The 19,052-nt window shown below is 49.7% G+C and overlaps 7 protein-coding genes across 7 annotated transcripts; 4 read left to right on the top strand and 3 right to left on the bottom strand.

The window, feature by feature from the left end:
* Positions 1–234: 234 nt before the first annotated feature.
* On the top strand, positions 235–959 carry M437DRAFT_62893 (uncharacterized protein; the record flags this gene model as incomplete). Its single annotated transcript, XM_041024171.1, has 3 exons — positions 235–330; positions 463–545; positions 752–959. 3 exons carry the CDS (start codon positions 235–237, stop codon positions 957–959), a joined length of 387 nt encoding a protein of 128 aa, XP_040883739.1.
* Positions 960–3,203: 2,244 nt separating this feature from the next.
* Positions 3,204–4,379, bottom strand: M437DRAFT_39663 (L-aminopeptidase/D-esterase; the record flags this gene model as incomplete). Its single annotated transcript, XM_041020053.1, has 1 exon — positions 3,204–4,379. One exon carries the CDS (start codon positions 4,377–4,379, stop codon positions 3,204–3,206), a length of 1,176 nt encoding a protein of 391 aa, XP_040883738.1.
* Positions 4,380–5,215: 836 nt separating this feature from the next.
* On the top strand, positions 5,216–9,441 carry M437DRAFT_62891 (uncharacterized protein; the record flags this gene model as incomplete). The annotated part of the gene is made up of 2 exons (XM_041024170.1): positions 5,216–9,298; positions 9,400–9,441. 2 exons carry the CDS (start codon positions 5,216–5,218, stop codon positions 9,439–9,441), a joined length of 4,125 nt encoding a protein of 1,374 aa, XP_040883737.1.
* A 610-nt stretch (positions 9,442–10,051) lies between these two features.
* M437DRAFT_40260 (MFS transporter) lies at positions 10,052–11,767 on the bottom strand (the record flags this gene model as incomplete). Its single annotated transcript, XM_041020162.1, has 2 exons — positions 10,052–11,054; positions 11,106–11,767. 2 exons carry the CDS (start codon positions 11,765–11,767, stop codon positions 10,052–10,054), a joined length of 1,665 nt encoding a protein of 554 aa, XP_040883736.1.
* A 1,851-nt stretch (positions 11,768–13,618) lies between these two features.
* On the bottom strand, positions 13,619–16,471 carry M437DRAFT_39805 (uncharacterized protein; the record flags this gene model as incomplete). Its single annotated transcript, XM_041020084.1, has 2 exons — positions 13,619–14,485; positions 14,537–16,471. 2 exons carry the CDS (start codon positions 16,469–16,471, stop codon positions 13,619–13,621), a joined length of 2,802 nt encoding a protein of 933 aa, XP_040883735.1.
* Positions 16,472–16,690: 219 nt separating this feature from the next.
* M437DRAFT_39165 (putative ssDNA binding protein) lies at positions 16,691–17,260 on the top strand (the record flags this gene model as incomplete). Its single annotated transcript, XM_041019957.1, has 3 exons — positions 16,691–16,965; positions 17,024–17,112; positions 17,169–17,260. The coding sequence occupies 3 exons, from the start codon at positions 16,691–16,693 to the stop codon at positions 17,258–17,260; spliced, it is 456 nt and encodes a 151-aa protein (XP_040883734.1).
* An 858-nt stretch (positions 17,261–18,118) lies between these two features.
* Positions 18,119–18,818, top strand: M437DRAFT_81189 (uncharacterized protein; the record flags this gene model as incomplete). Its single annotated transcript, XM_041027508.1, has 2 exons — positions 18,119–18,637; positions 18,717–18,818. 2 exons carry the CDS (start codon positions 18,119–18,121, stop codon positions 18,816–18,818), a joined length of 621 nt encoding a protein of 206 aa, XP_040883733.1.
* Positions 18,819–19,052: the final 234 nt, after the last annotated feature.

Here is a 19,052-nt window from a genome sequence, read left to right as displayed (position 1 = left end):
ACTTGTCATTCGCTTCATGCTTGACCGTCGCGCTTACAAGCTTGAGAAGGCTTTTGAGTAGACGATATGGTATGGTCTTGGCACTATCCTGACGTAATCATTTCCTTCCACTTCACCTTCAAACCCCGATCCTAATCCCGAGCACCAGAAACAATCTTCCAGAGCACGAGACAAGACATAAGTCTTGCTTGTTTGTTGATATTTGTCAATCGACCAACCGACAGAGGAATCAGGATGCCACCAAACAGTGCTCATGGAAAGCTAGACAGTGAGGAGACGAATGCCGCGGCGTGGCAGGCTACAAGAGGTGCTGTTACGGGAGCAGCAAGGGTATGTCCGACCTGTGAGGCAATCTGAACCATAAGGTAGTTCCTTGAGTCAAACAGCAGTACCTTTATGTTCCAAGATCTTGCCTCATTTAACACATGGTATACTTGATCATCTCACTAACATATTTGACAGTGGGGCATCTACTCAGCAGTCGCGGCCGGCATTGCGTATGCTTATTCACCAGTATATCGTGGGCTTACGGTTCAATTCAAAGTGTATGTATACGGTTTTCTACGTTCTGTAATTCATGCGCTGTAAGCGAAGTTGAGCATGCCGTTTCATCAAAATCCTTCAAACGAACTCTTTCTTGGCCGATTAAACCTTTTATCCTATCGAGGACATCCTGATTGATAGAGCTCTCATGGATCACCCGTCAAAATCAACAAGTCACTAAAGCAAGCATAAACTGACATTGCCGCAGCTTCCTTCAAATGTCCGGCATGATCTTCGGCAGTGTCGTAGAAGCAGATGAACGCTTGCGTATCTATGGTGAGCAGTCACGGCGTCAGAAAGTCATGGCCCGCGATGCTGCTGTATGGAGAAAATACGAAGAGGAGTTTGAGAGTTTGGGTATTCCGGGTGTCGCTAGCGAGGCCAGAGCCAAAAGAGATCAACAGCAGGAGAAATGAGACCAAGGGCATGAAAGTCATTCTTGCAAGTGGCTGACCATTCAACTGCTGGTAGGTAGTTTCGCTTTGTATCAAATCCACCAAAAATCAACATATTACTGTGATACCCAGATAATGCTCCACCCTATTATTTCGAGCCTGAAGGCATCGTGAAGGCAACGAAACTAAGGCAATATGAAACATGCAAGTACGTCATCTTCGGATGAGGTCTGGAGACGACGTCTCTTCGTGGTTCTGTGAAGAAGTAACTGTGATGCCAATTCAACGACCATGACCCTTGATCATTTAACATAGTGCTGGATATTGCTAGAGCTCACAGTTTTCCCCGGACCCTCAAAACCTACCTACTGCTTTCTCATGCTTTTTTCCTAGACAATCAGCATGCTGCTCGTTCAAAAACCCGTACAAAGAAACCTGGATACTGCGAGCTCACACTTGCACATACTTTGTATTGCATGAAAGACCATACACAGCTCTGACTCTGGCGATGGGCCTTGACTAGTGCTGATCCGTGAGCATGGAAGAACACAAGGACTGGTCAAGAAAGTGGCTCGTTGTTCATGCCTTTGGTACCATGATGCTTGTGTTATGAGACGAGACTTTATGGTACTGTCACGAGTGCTGAGTAGAGATCGAAGGGTGTCAGCTCGGTCTTGAATATCAGCAATGGTCAGACGAGCGGTCTTCAACCAAGGCTCCTGTTGGTCGTGTATATAAGGCATATCTCACAAGATACTGACGCAGACATTCTGGGGCTAAAGGTGTTGGTTCGCCAACAACCATATTTCCGAGGCTACTGACCTGGGTTCATTAAGTGCTGCATATCTGCGCAGCTATACAAACAGATGTATGAACGCAAAAGGAATTCATCGTCGTCGTCACATCTCGTAGCGTCCTCACAGCTCCAATGGAAGCTCGGGTGATCAAGCGTATGTTGAATCAATAATATCGCCGCTGCTGACACAATATATCTAGAAGACTTCTCCTATGCTGACAGATGTGCTGATGGAAATGCTATTCGGATATTCCCTTGTACTTGGTCGCTGGTCATAAAGCCTCATCGTATTTGGACGATCGGGATTTCTGAAGATTTGGATCAAAAGGATGAAGTGACGCGACCAGGAGTTGAACCATGGGTCTTTCGCTTAGCTCTTTCGGCGTCATAAATTTAAATTACGCCTATACCGCGCCCTGGTGCTCACGACCGAATATACGAGACTACATGGGTACTCGCGGTCAGAGGAATAAATTAATGCAAAACAGGAAGAGCAAGCTCCATCGGAGCAAAAACGTATTGGCGCGTAAGTTATCAATTGGTAGATGGGCCGAGAACCCCTGTTAACGCCACGGAAAACTAGACAGGAGAAGTTTCATGGCTGGCCAGACCACTAGACCACACCGACTGCCATCATCGTTTTATTATTGACTACCACTGAAAAAAAAAAAAAGTAAATAAGGGTTAACGCCCAAAAGTTGACAACTTGCGCAGGCCACTCTTTGCACTCGACAGACTGCTTCCAGAGATGTTTCTAATCCTCTATAAATCATTCGTTGCAAGCTGAATGCTACTGTTGAGTTTCTGTTGACCATTTTATGTCGTTGTGTCAGTTCTTGCCTGGCTGACGATAGAACAACACGCCAGCTACCTACACTTGATTCTTGGCCCTTGAGATTTCTACATGTCGCAACCCGAAGCACCGGAAAGCAACACGAAAAGGTACCGTTATTTAAAAGAATCCAGGCATAGCGAGGAGCAAGTATATCGACAGATGACATGATATCATGGCCGCAGTCGCTTCTGCAACGCTGGCGACCGACAGTTTCGTTGTTCATGTGCGCGGCCAACTTTCATGCGTTCATCTCGCTCCCTGCTTCAGACAAGAGTGCAACTTTCTCGCAAGAGTCTTGGGGTCTCAGAGGACCGTACCGCCTCGTACATTCGATCCATCGGCCTCGCATATTACGCAACGTCATTCGTACAGGCGTACGATCAACGCCCCTCGCATATGCCATCCGAGCAGCTTTCTATATCCATCTCGAACATCCACTCCTGACGAGCCTCGAACACTTGCCCTTCCAGCGGTCAGAGTCCATGGTGCATACCCACGACCTCCCTGTCCCCCTATCTCTCTGTGCGTCCGTTCGACCGTCAAAGTTTCACCACCTTGGCTTCTCATCTCCACCGTCACTTGAGTAGATAACAGAACGCGACCACCGTCAAAAGGCCAAACACGATCAATTCATTTATGCTCTACCATACTCCTTCATGATCTCTTTGACCCTCTGCAGGGGCAGTGCCTCTACCTTGTGTCCATCGAGACCTACCATCGTCTCTGCCATGAACAAAGAGTTGTAGATCGCTTCCTCCACACAGTCTGCCGTACCTTCAAACAGCGAGGACATTGCCGAATCTTCCACCACCTTGACCTTCTCGATCGTTGATCTGCTTTCACCTTCCACTAGTCTTGGCTGATTGACAGGGATCTCGTTAGCGGTCGAGAAAGCCAGGAAGATATCGCCAGACATGTTGTGTCCGATTCCACCGACCCGAGATACACCAACGGTACCGCGTTTGGCTATCCGAGTAAGTTGGTGGGGCAGCAGTGGTGCATCTGTAGCGATGATGATAATTATGCTGCCATCCTTCTCCTCTTTGGCCTTCTCCAGCTCTTGCTTTGCCTTGTTCCTGTTTCCATCTTGCTCGACTTCGTCGGCTAGGATGCGACCAACGGGTACGCCTGCAATGCGAAGATCTTTCATGGCTCCATAGTTCGCTTGAACCATGCAAGCAACTGTGAAGGTCTCATTGCGGTATGGTATCTTGACACGTCGACTCGATGACCCATTGCCACCTTTAAACCCATGACAGATCATGCCGTTTCCACCTCCTGAATTTCCTTCGTCCATTGCCACACCTGTCTTCGCACTCTCTAACCCCTCGACCACATTCTTAGGCGTGACTGCGAAGGAAGCACAATCATGCAGATATCCATCGTACGTTTCTGCAACAACAGGCAACGCCATGAATGATTTGCCCAAGGTCTTGACACCGTACTTGAGCACTCCTTGATGAGCTGCACCTATGCCAAACGTACCAGTCAAGATGATAGGCGAGTACAACAATCCACTCTCGGTGAGTTCGTGAGCTCCGGTCATCTCGCCATAACCATTGAAGCTGAAGAGACCAGCGTAGCAAGCTTTGTAGTACCAGTCTTCTCGTGGAGTGATACATGTAACTCCAGTGTTGATGCTTTTGTCTGTGGATGTGATCTCTTGAGTCGAGGCCCCAATACCAGGCACATCAGTCAAAGAGTTTAATGGTCCTGGTTGATGGTCGCCGAGGAAGAGGGTAGGTAATAGCTCGCGGATACGCATGCGAGGCTCTGAGGCTGATACTCTAGCTTCTTGTCTTCTGACCATTTCTTGCAAAAAGTAGGCACGAGTCGAGATCTTTCAGAGAATGTGTAGAAACCTGAGAACAAGCAACCTAGTGAAGGGTGATGGGATCAATTCTACTAATTAGGCAGCAATATAAAGGATGAGGCAACATCATATGAATTGAATGGGACGAGGCAGCAAGATATGAATTTAGCCGCAACGACTGTAGAATTACAAATTGTTAAGTGAAGAACTCTATCCATTCGCAAGAACTGGTACCAGGGCCAATGTGGTATTAAAGACTCCAGAGAGGAACAGGGTCGTCCCTATTACAGGCAATGTGAAAGTGGCAACCCTGGCATTATCAAAATTTCGACCATAAGATTTTACGCTCGGGCGGATGATGCCAATATCTGGAAAACTAGATTGCGAAAGGGCCTGAGATAGCGTTGTATGCCATTGACAGCAATGAGAGCGGGACATGTCTATTGCCTGAGTCAACAGGTCTTGAATATCAATTGCCTTGAGTTTCAAAGCCGGGGACAGAAGTGTGATAGCACACGTTTGATTACCGTGCGGTTGTTTTAATATATATCTGAAAGAGACAGAGTGATTCAGAGCAGAAGCTCAAGCAATTGAGCAAGCATCAACAACTCGACAAGTATAAAGAAGGAGAGTGAAGTGTGTCAGAGGTGGTCGCTTCTCAGCATCTCTTCCAGGCAAACGCATGAGCGACCTGATCTCCGGCCCCGCGCGTCAGAGCTTCCCAGACGCGCTTTCCACAGTCGCGTGTCAGCCGCGACTATTCAGCAGCTTGCCCTTGCCTTGTACTGTACATATTCTTCCACCGCCATTTGTACATTGCCATACCGCAGCCCATGCCTCGAACGCGCAATCGCGCCAGTGCTGCGCAGGAGACGGTCGTCGTCGAAGAACCCGTCGTCGAGGAAGCACCCGCTGAACAAGAGCAAGAGGAGGACCACCAAAGCATCGAGGGTGGCCCGAGGCCGCTGGCCTTTCACGAATCGCTGAACTGGCGCGCTGGGAAGCCCATTGCCGTCGCCGAACTACTTCGTCGCCTCAGAACACTTCACACCGAGCTGAGCCAGCTGGACCAAGAAGATGCACACCGCGACTCTCTCGTACCCGTCGCCCAAGAGCTGGCCCACCGCAATCTGCTCGAGCATCGCGACCGTGGTGTCAAGGCCTGGACTGCTCTATGCATCGTTGAGATGTTCAAGTTGCTGGCTCCTGACGCCCCCTTCAAGGCCGCCCAATTGAACCAGATCTTCTCTCTCATCATCACTCAAGTCCTGCCTGCCCTCGGCAATCCACAAGATCCCTACAACGAACAACACCTGTCCATCATCCGATCGCTCGATGAAGTAAAGAGTATTGTACTGCTTACAGATATTCCTGGTGCCGATGGTCTACTGTACAAGTTGTTCACAGGTGCCTTTGACATCTTCGCAGACACGTCCAAGAACGACAAGGCCGAGGAGCTGGGCAAGAATGTAGAGCACCACGTTACAAGCCTGCTCGTTACTGTTGTGGATGAGAGTCCCTCACTACCCAACGATGTGGTCGATATCATACTGGCGCAATTCCTCCGTCTCGATCCTACTACCTTCCCTCTCCAGCTTAACAAATCCGCTCTCGAATCGTCGCGTCCTTTCCACCTCCAATTGCCTCCGCCGGCTTACAATATGGCCAAAAACATCTGCAGCTCGTGTCCTGACAAGATGTCGCGTATGGTTGCACATTACTTCAACTCAATCATTGCCGACCTCTCGGACGGTATTGATGGCTCAAGCTCACGAAAGTCCATGTCGCGAAAACGAGCTGGCGCTGACGACGAGGACGAGGAGGAAGACGAAAATGATCGCGACGCCCCGCCTGCTGGTCCGTCTGCCGAAGAGCTCAAATCATTAGAGAAGGCTCACAGGCTGCTTCGCGAGCTTTGGAGATCTGCCGCACTGGTCATACAGAACATTGTCCCACAGATTGAGTCTGAACTCAGCGCTGAGAACGTGGATGTAAGATTGTTGGCCACCGAGACAGTTGGTGATCTGATCTCTGGCATTGGCGCAGCAGGCCCCCCCGCTCCAATTGCGCTCGATCCTGCAGCATACCCCTCGCAAAGCATAGATCCACCTTCAGCATACTCCCGAACGTACAATTTCCTCACAACACCAGCCGCTCCTCACGCATTCTCCTCGGTTCACGCCTCTACATACCAAGGCTTTCTCAATCGTCGCAATGACAAATCACCTCGAGTCCGTTCTGTCTGGGTGACTTGTGCGGGTCGCATTTTGGCCACTTCTGCCGGCGGTGTTGGCCTCGACCCGAAGGAGGAAAATGCTCTGCTCAGGTACATCTCCGATATGCTTGTGGACACCGATGATCACGTTCGTCTTGCTGCTGTGCAGGCTATCGGTCGCTGTGACTTCGAGACCATTGTGCAACGCATAGGCTCCAGCGGCAGTGTCACCACTCCTGATTCTGTCTTATCAAACCTGGCCGACAGAATCAAGGACCGCAAGCACAACGTTCGCGCAGAGGCCATGTCTCTACTTGGTCGAATCTGGGGTGTTGCTGCGGGCGCTATCATTGAAGGAAACGAAAGAGTCCGCATGCTTCTTGGGGCGATCCCTTCGCGCATTTTTGATGCCATCTACATCAATGATCGCGAGATCACTGCACTGGTTCAACAAGTTCTTTACGATTCACTGCTGCCTATAAGCTTTCCTCCTATCAAGAACAAGTCCACCTCAAATGGCGATTCTCAACGTGTCAAGGATAGCCAGGTACCGGCTTCGCAAGTTGAGAAGGCACCAAGCCCAGATGCTATTCGTGCTGAGCGAATCTTGGTGCTAGTTCGGGACCTCGAGCAGAAGGCTAAGACAGTGTTCTTCACTTTCCAGGCTAGACAAACCAAGAGGGCGCAATATTTGGAGGCATTCTTAAAACGCTGCGAAGACTATAACGGAGGCGTCAACGCAAAGAATGGCAAGGAAGGTAGTGGCTCACTGTCCAAATTGATAGAGTTCTTTGCGCGAGAGCGTCCTGAACCTCTTGTAGCCAACGACCACCTCTGGAAGTTTGCTAAAAAGCACGATAGGAGGTGCTATCAGCTTATTCGATTCGCGATAAATCCTGATAGCGAGTACAAGAAGGTCGTCAATGCTATCAAGGAACTGACAAAACGTGTTGAAGAACAAACTGGTCATACTCCAGCGATATTGACGACCATTCTCCCTATAATCTATCAAGCCAGCGTATTGGTGTACAGCAAGAGTCATGTCCCCACAATAGTCGACATCTCTCGTACAGAGGACAAGGGTCTTGGTTCATCTGCACACGAAGTGCTCAGGGAGATCTCGACCCACAACCCCGAGGTCTTCAAGGCGCATGTGCGCAGCTTGTGCACTGCACTGCAGGAGCAAGTGCCATCAAAGGATAGACCGTCTGATTCTGGAGTTGTCGAAACATTGAAAGCGTGCGCAGGCTTTGCGCAGAGATATCCCCAAGAGATTCCTCGTGAGCGTGCCTTCCTGCAAGCTATGGTCCAATTTGCTCTCCATGGAAAGCCACCAATAGCTGCAAAGCATGCGGTTTCTGTCATTGTTGCTGCGGATGAGAAGAAGGACATGTACGTCAAAGACATTGTCACCAAGTGTGTGCAAGGCTTCGAGTACGGGGAAGAAGGCTATCTCTCCAAACTGGCCGCGCTCAGTCAACTTATGCTTTTGTCTGCCAAAGATACAGAGGACGAACATGATAACATCTTGGAGATCGCAATCCAGAAGGTGATCTTGCAGGTACGCACAGAAGCCAAGTCAGACGATGTGGAATGGCAAGAGGTTCCGGACGATGAATGCGAAGCCAAGATTTGGGCTCTCAAGATCTTAGCAAACCGACTCAGATCTTATGCTATGTCTGTGCCCGACAGCGAAATTGAGTCTGTGGTTACAGAGCTAGCGCTTCCAGTCTTCAAGCTTTTGAACCGGGTTGTTGACAAAGATGGTGAGCTGTCTAAGACGCAGAGCGAAACTCCCAAGCCCCACAGGGCACGCTTGCGACTGACAGCTGCTATCTTACTACTCAAACTTTGCAGTGCACACAAACGGTTCGACGCACTGATGGAGCCCAAGAACTTCAACCGTCTCTTCGTTATTGCTCAGGATCCTCTGCCCGAGATCCGCTCTGCGTTCGCGGACGCCATCAAGAAGTATCTCGGCCAAGGTAGACTTCCACAACGCTTCTACACTTTAGTGTTTGTTTATGCTTTTGAGCCCAATGCAGCGATAAAGAACCCGGCGTCAACATGGCTGAAGGGTCGTGCTGCAGCGTTTGCCAAATCCAACGAAACTGTCATGGAGGCCACCTTCGCACGCTTAATCAGTCTCCTCGCTCATCACCCGGATTTCTCAATGGAGGTGGATGACCTGCAAGACTTTGTTGACTACATGATGTTCTATCTGAAGACTGTTGCTACGCCAGCAAATATCGCTTTGATCTACCACATCGCTCAAAGAATGAAGTCTGTTCGGGACGGCATTGACGAAAGCAAGAGCGAGAATCTATACTGTCTGTCAGACATTGCGCAGGCTGTCATCCATAGATATCAGGAACTGCAGGGCTGGTCGATGTCAGTATGGTCAGGCAAACCTCGTCTCCCCAGCGGTCTCTTTGCAGCCCTCCCCAATCATGCAGTGGCTCAAGAAATCGCCGAGAAGCAATACGTACCGGAACAGCTGATGGACAAAATTGAAGATCTGGTCAGAGATCGTCTGCGCACCAAGAAGCGCAAGTCTGAGAGCACAAACACTCAAGCCAAGAAGCGAGCTAGAGCAAGTGAGGGCAAGTCTTCCAAGCCGACGACGAAAAAAGCCAAGAGCGTCAAGACGCCCAAGAAGAGCAGAGCCTCCAACGCTACGGCTTCTGTGCCCGCGAGCGAGGTTCGTCGTAGCTCGCGCAAATCGGGAGCGAAGAGCTACCTCGAGCAGAGCGACAGCGAAGAGGAAGCCGATGGCTTCGATGGCGCTGACGAAGACGATAGCAACGACGAGGAAAGCGACGTCGAAGACCAAGAGATGGATGACGCTGAAGAGCAAGAGCCAGAACAGGCAGAAGCAGCAAGCGACGAAGCCGAACAAGAAGCAGCTGAGGTAGAGGAGCCGGAAGAAGAGGTCGAACCACCAGCACCAGAAGCACCTCCAACAAGACGATCAGGTCGTGCTGGCGCTAAGGGCAAGAAAGCACCTCCCGCTGCAGCTCCTAAGAGGTCAAGCAGAAGAAAGAAGAACGGCGTTGCCAGTGACTCGGAGTTGAGCGATGCACCATCAGACATGGAGTAGTGTTATTAGCTTGCATGTCTTTTTTCTCAAATCATTGTTCTTGCTAAACATGAATATGGCTTTTCTTTTTATCATCAGCCTTAGCGGTGGGCGTTTCTATCTAGCGTTTTTCCAAATTTGTTCTTGTCGATCCATCTCATGTATAGCAACCAGTATCAAACAAAGAATCAACACTTATACCAGTAGTAGTCTCAGTTCTTGCCGTCATCGCTGTCATGTGAACCAGATAGAGCACAAGACATGTGAAAAATCGTGATTAAAATAGTTAAAGTTGATAATTGGGTATCTAGTCTTCTATGACAAAACAAAACAAGTCGTGATAATATTACAGTAAGTCCTTTTGGTTGTCAGAGTCTAGACAGACTGTCTGTTAGACGAACTTGACTTGACTGAAGCTCCAGCCATCGAGTTGTTTCTGCTGGGGCCGTAGATGGCCGAAGCTCTTCTTCCACCGTGCTCCTCGCGAGCAGAAGACAGCTGCTGGGCGAAGGGCGAACGCTTGCGGAGAACAGGTCCCTTCCAGTAGATGACGTAGACCGAAACGACGAGCAGACAGGCGATACAAGCCAGGATGGTCGAAGCATACTGCAAGTGATCCTTGCCACCAATGTTGGTGTAGAAGGGAGTGGCAGGAACAGTCAGGACACCAGCAAGGAAGTCACGAGACCATCCGTTACCACCAGTGGCAGAGGCTGAGTAAGGACCGTAGGCGCAGATCATGTAGTCGATGGTGGCCATGTAGATGGAGTAGTTGGCAATACCAATAACAGCACTGAAGATCATGGAGCCGATCCAGTGAATTGGGGGTCCGCCACTGGTCCATGCGAAACCGAACAAACCAATGGGTAGGCAGGGTACGGTGAAGAGCAACCACCAAAGACGCGATTCATACTGAGCGTGCTCATCATTGGGTTTATCGCGTCGTTCCTTCTTGTTCTTAGCGATGGCAGGGAAGAAGGAGAACCAGGCGATGAAGTATCCAATAAGAAGAGGCAGGAAGGCAAGACCAGTTTCATAGGCAGAGAAGCCCCACTGTCCATAGACGAGAGAGTATGACTGCAAGAACATGAAGATCAGGGCATCACTGAAACCAGAAAGCAGCGAGAGGGTAAGGACGATGGGCTCAGTCAAGAACATCTTGAAAGGTCGGATCCAGGTAATAATAATCTCCTTTGCAGAGAAGCGGTCCTTCCAGGGAATCAATTCGGTAGGACCGTAAACGTTGGTCTCGCCAGCCGCGCGACGCTTCTTAGCGATTTTGTTCAACATGATACTGGTTCTGGTTTCAGGGACCAAGAAGAAGTGAAGAGCCTGAACGAAGCCACCGAAGATCAATTGGACCCAGATGTTCCATCGCCTGTTTAGTGTTAGTGATGAGGGTCGTGATGTGGGTCAAGGCCAGACTTACCAATCAGCATATTGCTCAATAAATCCACCGACTACGGGACCAAGGACCGAACCGCCGACCGAGGAGAAGACGATGTAAGCAACAGCATATTGCTGTTCGTCGGCCTCCCACATATCAGCAATCATGCCAAGTGTGACCGAACCACCAGCAGAAGACAAACCGCCAAGGGCACGGCCAGCCATGACAGTTCCGAAGTTCTGTGCGACACCGACAGGGATTTGCCAGATGTTGACGAGGAACAAACTGAGCTGGAGAATAGGCCATCTTCCAAGCTCCTCGGACCAGGGGGCCCAAAGCTCACAACCAAAGGCGTAGAGAACCAGGAAGACCATAGCACCACAACGAGCAGCCTGAGCACTGATGTTGAACTCTTCGGTCATACCAGTAATGGCGTTGCTGTAAAGACTGGTGTTGAAGTTCATTGAGACCTGGACGATGAAGATGACAGTAAGAATCATCCACTTCTTCCAGGTTGGAAAGCAGAAGCCGAGCTCTTCGTAGCAGTCATCTTCTGTCAAGATGATTTTGTCGCCATCGCCGCCGTACCCGTTGCCTGTCTCCTTCTTGCCGGTTGGTACTTCGGAGTTGTCGACTCTGCGTTCGATCGAGGGCTCAGACGAGTCCGGGTTCTCGACCTTTTCGTTCTCGAACATGCCGGCCATGTCGAGCGGTGTTCGATTAAAAAGATATAATAGTCGTTACTGAGAACACCTGAGACGGTGTAAGATAAATAATCTCAGATAATATGTATGTTCTCCAGATGTTCGACGGTCAGGTGCAGCCGTCAGATGAATACTGGGGAGACCGGGGAAGGGAAAATATGGTGGGGAAGGTACGCAAGGGAAAGATCTTATGGTCTTTATATGGCCGTTTTGAATTTCGAAGGAAGGAGCATGATGTCACCCAACAGTTCGATACGGAGTCGACGGAGTCGCGGATCTTACTCTGAGCCTTGCAAGTAACCGCAAAACTCTGCCCGCAACTTGCGATGTGACCCGGTGACCGAAGACCCACATGGCTTTAGTTTGAGGGTTTTGGCACGGAATTCTAAAGTCCTTGCGCTCAAGAATACAGATCAGGTTTATAATATGAGTTTGTTGTTAAGACATCAGACCATAACGAAGCAGACTCACTGAGATCTTCGAGCGTATAGTGTGCTCTAGGCATACTATACTAGTCTCTAGACGATATCATGGTTCATGACGACGGGCAAAATCAATAATCAAGGGAATGTTTCCGTTACCGATCGTTCCTTCATACAACGTTACATAGCGAACCCGAGGAATAGATCTTATGGGTACGAAAAAGCGTCATAGCGCCAAGAACGCAAAAGACGCCTTGCCCGCGGTTGGCTTGCGCACAAGCATCTCCAGCGGACGTGGCGCCAGCCTCCGCCTTGATATCATCGACATCCCACTTCCTGAGGAATCAGGATGTTAACATGACCCGCGACAGGTGACGAAAACTGCTTGAACATCCTTTTTATTATCTGCTTGACCAGACACTGTAAACTTCGAATATCAAAGACAAGTCCTCGTACCTGAGGCATCTCCATGACACCGTGGCTTCCCTGACAAACCTAACCTTGAATCGTCTTTAGCCGGGGCTTGGGGTTTTGTGGTCCTCCACCACCCAGCACCACTTTTTTCCTTGGAGCAACTTTGGGGTCTCCGAATAATTTTCTGGCACACCCCCAATAGCTGGTGGTTCCTTTCGGCCCGATTCGCTGATAACACTGCCATCGTCCTCGGGAGGTCCGCAGCCGTCAGAACCGATTGAACGGCAGGTTGTAGCGGTATTGCCATCTTTTCGGCCGACGGGCCACGGCTCTGCTACGACGACGTCGATCGCGCACGTGGTAGACGCAGCAAGATTTTTTCTGCGTCGATCTGACAGACAGGTTCAAAAGAGATCATCTCTTCGAGGGTCGGCGACAGGAAGTTGACCAGAATATCTGATCCAATGATAGATCTAGGGAAACGGTCTTGGAACTCTAGAGATCATAGCACCGATATCACATGATTGTTGCTTGACAATCTCCTTTTACATGCAAATGTCAGTCGACTAGTAGGTTTGTAGCGGGAACAGCATGCCGTGTGATTTTCGTATCTAGGTCTTGAACGTCTACAAGCTTCATGACTTGACCCACCGAGGCACCAAGACTTGGGAACCCGCAAAAGCTCGCTTATATCCACTCCAATCAACCCTATATTGAACTAACGAGGGATATTGGCATGAACATTCACACCAAACTTTCCACACTGAAGTTGCGATGGACTATGGGCATGGCACGTTGACCGAGAAAACAGTTGAAGCAGTGGCTGGAAATTACATTTGTATACAGGGGTATCGGTGAGCGTTGTTATATTAGGCGTCCAGTCCTAGATGGCCCACTCGTTCTTGTTATCGCTGGCGGTCACAAAGGGCTCGTCAATGCGTTTGACGGCCATCTCACTGCAGAGAACACTAGATAATGTGTTAGCAGGCTGTTTACAGGGCTAACAGGATCTGACTTACCAAGCGCCGGCGACAAGGGCATCCAGCTCTTTGACCATACGTTCTCGTTTCTTGCCTGTGACAACAGCTCGGCCGACTTCGGTCTGTAGTTCCTTGATGCGCTTGCCTTTGCCCATACCAACGCTCTGCAGCACCATCTTGCCAAGGCAATCGGCGTGGAAAGAGTGCTGACAAGGGAACACAAAGAACTGGCGCATCAACAGTGGAAGCCTGCAGCTCCAGCACTTCTCGCCAGGTTCGACAATGGCATATCTTTGGTCGAGGGACTTAATATCCTCTTTGATGTGTTGCGCCGTGTTCGCACTTTCGTCCATTTCTCGCTTCAATCCCTCGATCTGGCGTGAGTATTCTTCGAGAGCAGCGCAAATCTCTTCCTTGAAATCATCAATGACCACAAAGTCTGGGAAGAAAGGAATCAAGTCTTCGATGCGTAATAATTCGCAGCGCTTGAGGAAGTCCATGGCAGCCTTGATACCTTTGCTCTGGCCAATAACCTTTTTGGCAACCTTCAACCACAACTTCTTGCGCAGAGCTGGATCGTTTCCAGGTCGATCGGCGACGTTTGCAGCCAGATCCATTTGATCGTGCTTGAGCGCCATGTCCACGGCTTGAGCATATTGGTTCATAGTGCAGTAGATGTGCACACACGACTGAACACGCTGGTGGGCAATACAGAGACGAAGAGCAAAGTCCGCATCGTAATTTTGCTCATGAGAAGCACTTTGTGTCTGAAGATACTGGAAGAGTGCAGTTTCATCTTGTGTCGGGTGTGCAGCGTAGATGGAAACTAGAGTGTTGTGGACTGCAGTCTCCGTTGAATGTCTTTGATTGATGCAGAACTGGAGATAGCGAACGGCTTGATTCTGATGGACTGATCAGCCTGGATTTACAGTATAGTCTTTTGCATTGCTTACCTGATTTAGTGAGACGTCCGCGGTTTTGTTGTAATTGAGCAGAGCCGGGATTAGTTTGTTAGCCTCTAGATTGTTTTGTCGCATCATGACTTCCACAAGCTCCACAGCGACATGCGTCATAAGCACACTGCTGTACTGATAGAAAATCTCTGGATCTGTTTGCTTTTTGAGAACCGACATAGCCTCTTGCCATCGTTCTCTCTGCACCCAGTATGACAGAACATAGTTAAAGTCATCGATAACGTTTGCGAAATAGAGTAATTCCTCTTCTCGACCATGGCTACTGATCAGCTCATAGGTGGTCTTTCTATCCAGGTCCGATTTGTACTTGGAGACAAACTCCTGGAATTCGCGGCGCATAGAAGGTAAGTCTTCTTGTACATTGGCGATAGGAGCTGCTTCAGAGAGTTCTGCTTTGGCCGAGATAGTATCGTCCAAGAGGTTCAACTTTGCCATGAAAAGCTCAACCAACCAACTGGCGACCATAATTCTCTGCATAGTTGAGGATCTCTTGAGGACGGAGAGTTTTGTCAAGAGGTACTTTCTCAGGGCATCTTGTTCTCCCTGGTCAATAAAGGTGAGCGCGACTTCTTCAAATGGCTTTGTGCTCCTGCCATATACAGTGGCAGCTTCTGAGAAGCGACCTCGGGACACCAAATGATCTCCAGATGCGGTAGCAACAACATCTTTCTGCGCTGCAGTCTTGGCGTAGCGCGATGCCGCATCGAATTGCTCATTTCGGAGCATGATTTTCCACACATCCCTGGCTTCATCCGTTACAACGACTTCAAAGATCTCACGCTGAGTGAAAAGCCAATATGTGTTCTTCTTATGGTCTGCATAAAGACCTAGCGGCGCATTGCCAGGTTCTAGAACAAGCTGATCATACACCAGGCTGCCATCAAGTCTGTTGATCGCCACCACACGACCTTCGATCAAATGGAGGATGTGGAATTGTGTCAAGGATATGGATGAGACGGGCTCCATTGATGGCTTGTTACGGCCTCCGGAGGTCTGAGAAGGAGGTATGGTCGACTTTGGTAACAATTTCGCTGATGAGAACGGATCATTTTCTGCATTTTTAACCAAAGCAGCAAAGTCCCCATGCAGAACACCTTGAGAACTAAGCCAAGCAAAGACATTCTCCTGCGCAGACTCTGACAGGGACGCATCTGCCGGCTCAGAGATGCTGACCAAAGTTGAGGGACCTGAAGTCGCATCCTTGAGATGATGTATCACAGGTGTTTCCCGCTCAAGAAGCCTAGGATAGATTGAACCACTGTCTTGACGACCGCCTTTGCCTACAAAGAGCAACAACCGTGTAGGGGTGGCCACCAGAACACTGCGCGCATCGGAGGTGATATCGACGGACAGACCAACAATGGGACCATCATGTACGTTATATAAGGTCTTCAGATACTTTTCTTCTCTTCTGTAGAACTCGGTACTGGGCTCGATGTATGTTTCGTAGATGTTGCCATCGGAAGCACCTATCAAGATCTCTCTGGTGGAAGCAGTCGGTTGCGACGGGTTCCAAGCAATGGATTCAATCTGGACGCCTTTCAGGCGGGCCAACGGCTTTGGAGTGCGAGACTGGGTGTGTAGATAGTAGTTTTCGCCTTGAGTGGTCGAGATGACAAGATGCGAGGCTGAAGGGTCCAGGAATAGACGGCGGATGACACCAATTTCGGAAGGTTTCTTGGGAAGGTCGATGTCGTCAATGTCCTCGGGACTGTCAAGATCAAATCGCAGGATACGGCCAGTAGAGAGGGCGAGGATCAGAACGTTGTTGGCGACTTGGGCGGCGACGAAGTCGGACGAGATATCGAAGCGGAGCTGGACTCGCTGTACATCGAAGACGGGCAGCGAGGGGTCATAGGCGTCCGGGATGTTACTGGCGGCAGCGGCATAGCCGCCTGAAGGGTCGTAGGCCATGAGATCAGAATTGGACTTTGACTATATCATTGCGTATGACAAGTCATTGATTGTATGCATGAAACCCGTACGGATGGTATAGATGAATCCCAAAGGTCCCATGTCATCGCGCGGGTTGGTTAATTGATGCTTGGCGCATCACGCACGTCGCGCGTCTTCTAGACCTGCGAGCTCGACAGCTTCGCTCTGCACCTCTCATACACAACCATTCGCATCACAATGTTCGCCGCTCGCTCTGTCCCTCGCGCACTCAATGGCGCTCGCGCCTTCTCCACTTCGCCTGCCCATTCGCTGGCCCGTATGCAAATCATTGGCCGTCTCGCCGACCAGCCCGAGCTCACTCCCACATCCACCGGTCGCGAGATGGTGCGGTATGCTCTCGGTGTCAAGAGTGGCCCTAAGAACGAGAACGGCGAGAGACAAACCAGCTGGTTCAGAGTCGCCAGTTTCACCGAGGGTCCTGGCAGAGATGTGCTCCTGAACCTGCCCAAGGGGTGAGACATCGATCCTCCTGATTCAACTGCTTCCTCCTCGATGCTGATGTTCATCCAGTACTCTTCTTTATCTTGAGGCCGATGCTCGTATGGACACATTCCAGGGCCAAGATGGCTCCACCCAGACTCGCCTCAACCTCGTTCAGCGTAAGACAAGTCTCGGTTCTTCTAAGACTTACGTGATGAAATAACCCATTCCATAGGCAACTTCGAGGCTCTCAGCCGTCCTCAAAACCGCTCCGACTCAGATAGAAGCGCTGCTGAAGAGCCCAGCAGCGGTCTCGGTGCATCATAAACTGTACATACCTGATTCGCAAGAATGGGTGACAATGTGGCAATCATCTGTACAGTGTCGATGTTGCGCAACTTTCATGGGCGTCAGTCCCTGCCTGATTCAAGCAAGCCATCAATGTAAATTATTGCGATCCTCTTCTCTCCGCCAAATGTTCGCTTCTGCGATCTGCCGTGTATTGGCTTCCGGGCAGGGGTGTTTGTGAGTAAGATTTCCGTCTCATGTAATTCTCTGAAAACAATCTAAATCTTATGGCCCCAGATTCATTGTCTTGTAGCGTTGCCGTACTAAAGACTGATTTATAGTCCACGTTCCACAGGCACGCAGAAAGATATTGAAGCTGCGATAGTGTAAAACTGTTACGTGCCATAGATGTGTTCCTTAGAGAACGATCAATCGGCTCTTCTTGGTAGATGACGCTCAAAGCAATTGAATTGTAGCAAGCCAAACCTGCCATGACTAGCACGTCGATGTCTGAGCATTGTAAGACAGAAAGAGAATTCGAAGACTGAGGCGAAGCTCAAGAGTCGCTAGTCTAGGTGTGAAAGACAACAAAATGACTTGGATCTGACATGACGACCAATGGCTTGAAACAAGTCGTCAAGGAAGGCGCGTGTCAGAGCATGCCTTCTAATCACACTTAAGGAAGGCGCGCACTAGCAGTCGTATCCAAGCAACTATTGTCCACGACAATACCGCTTCATGTTTCATTCACATTTGAGCCGTCATTCTGTGTGACGATATCACCTCTTTGGTATCTTGACATCTGCCAACAGGAAGACTGCACACTCGCCATTCTCATTATTTGAGCATCTTCAGCAATCATTGATCTTCCTATCAACCTGCCAGACATTGTCAACCATGTGCAACACGGTCTCAATCCATTACTCTTGCAACCACTTTGCGCAATTCCACCGCTCGACATGCCGCAGTACCATTTGGGTCACAAAAAGGACGACTAAGACCAAGAACCGTTCAAAGACAAGAGTCGACAACAGCAAGAGCGACGACGATAAACCGAGCAGAGGTAGAACTCTGGAGCGAACATCAGACAAGACAAGTACATCTTCATCACCATCGAGTAACGACTCTGCATCCCCTTCACCTCCCCCAAAGCTTGTTTCCAAGGCAGCCTGCAAGAGTACATCGAATATCGTTCTTCGCACTCAACAAAGATGTGGCCCTTGTCAGCGCACCTTCAAACGGGGCTTCCTCCAAATCAGACGAGCACGACAGGATCTACCATCGCACAAGAAGCGAAAGCATCTCAAGCGAGGCAGGCCCATCTCAGGAGGCAGCCCTCTCAAACATGAACTTACACTGGATGAACTCTTGAGGACAGGGGACGAGGTCATGACGGGCTCTGGCTCTCCAGGAATGGTAAGAAACATCAACCTCTCACTACCATAGGGGGAGGCTCATGAGCTAACATCTCACTGCTTGGTTTAGACCCACTCAGCTTCGCAGAATATCAACGGCATCGCACGACTGCTTCATCTTGAACCAGCACGCTTCTGGAGATGTTGGAGACGCTTTGATGGTCTTGGTCGTCGCTACGTAGACTTGGTCAGAAGCTGAGGAAGCAGAATCAGTCTCATCGAGCGGTCTTTCTGATCAACCAATTGCCCGACAAGCTTCCATTGGAGTCGGTCTTGCATATCGACAACGGCATACACTAAACAACTCAGCGAGTGGAGGAGAAAAGATAAGACTAGCATAGCCTACTGGTGGCTATTGATACTTTCAGTGTCTGGTCAACGGCTGACAGTGACTTATCCCTAGCACACTACACAAC

This window comes from Aureobasidium melanogenum, assembly GCF_000721775.1.
Source record: "Aureobasidium melanogenum CBS 110374 unplaced genomic scaffold scaffold_2, whole genome shotgun sequence".
Taxonomy (NCBI): Eukaryota; Fungi; Ascomycota; class Dothideomycetes; order Dothideales; family Saccotheciaceae; genus Aureobasidium; species Aureobasidium melanogenum.
This window is presented reverse-complemented; position numbering and strand designations above follow the sequence as displayed.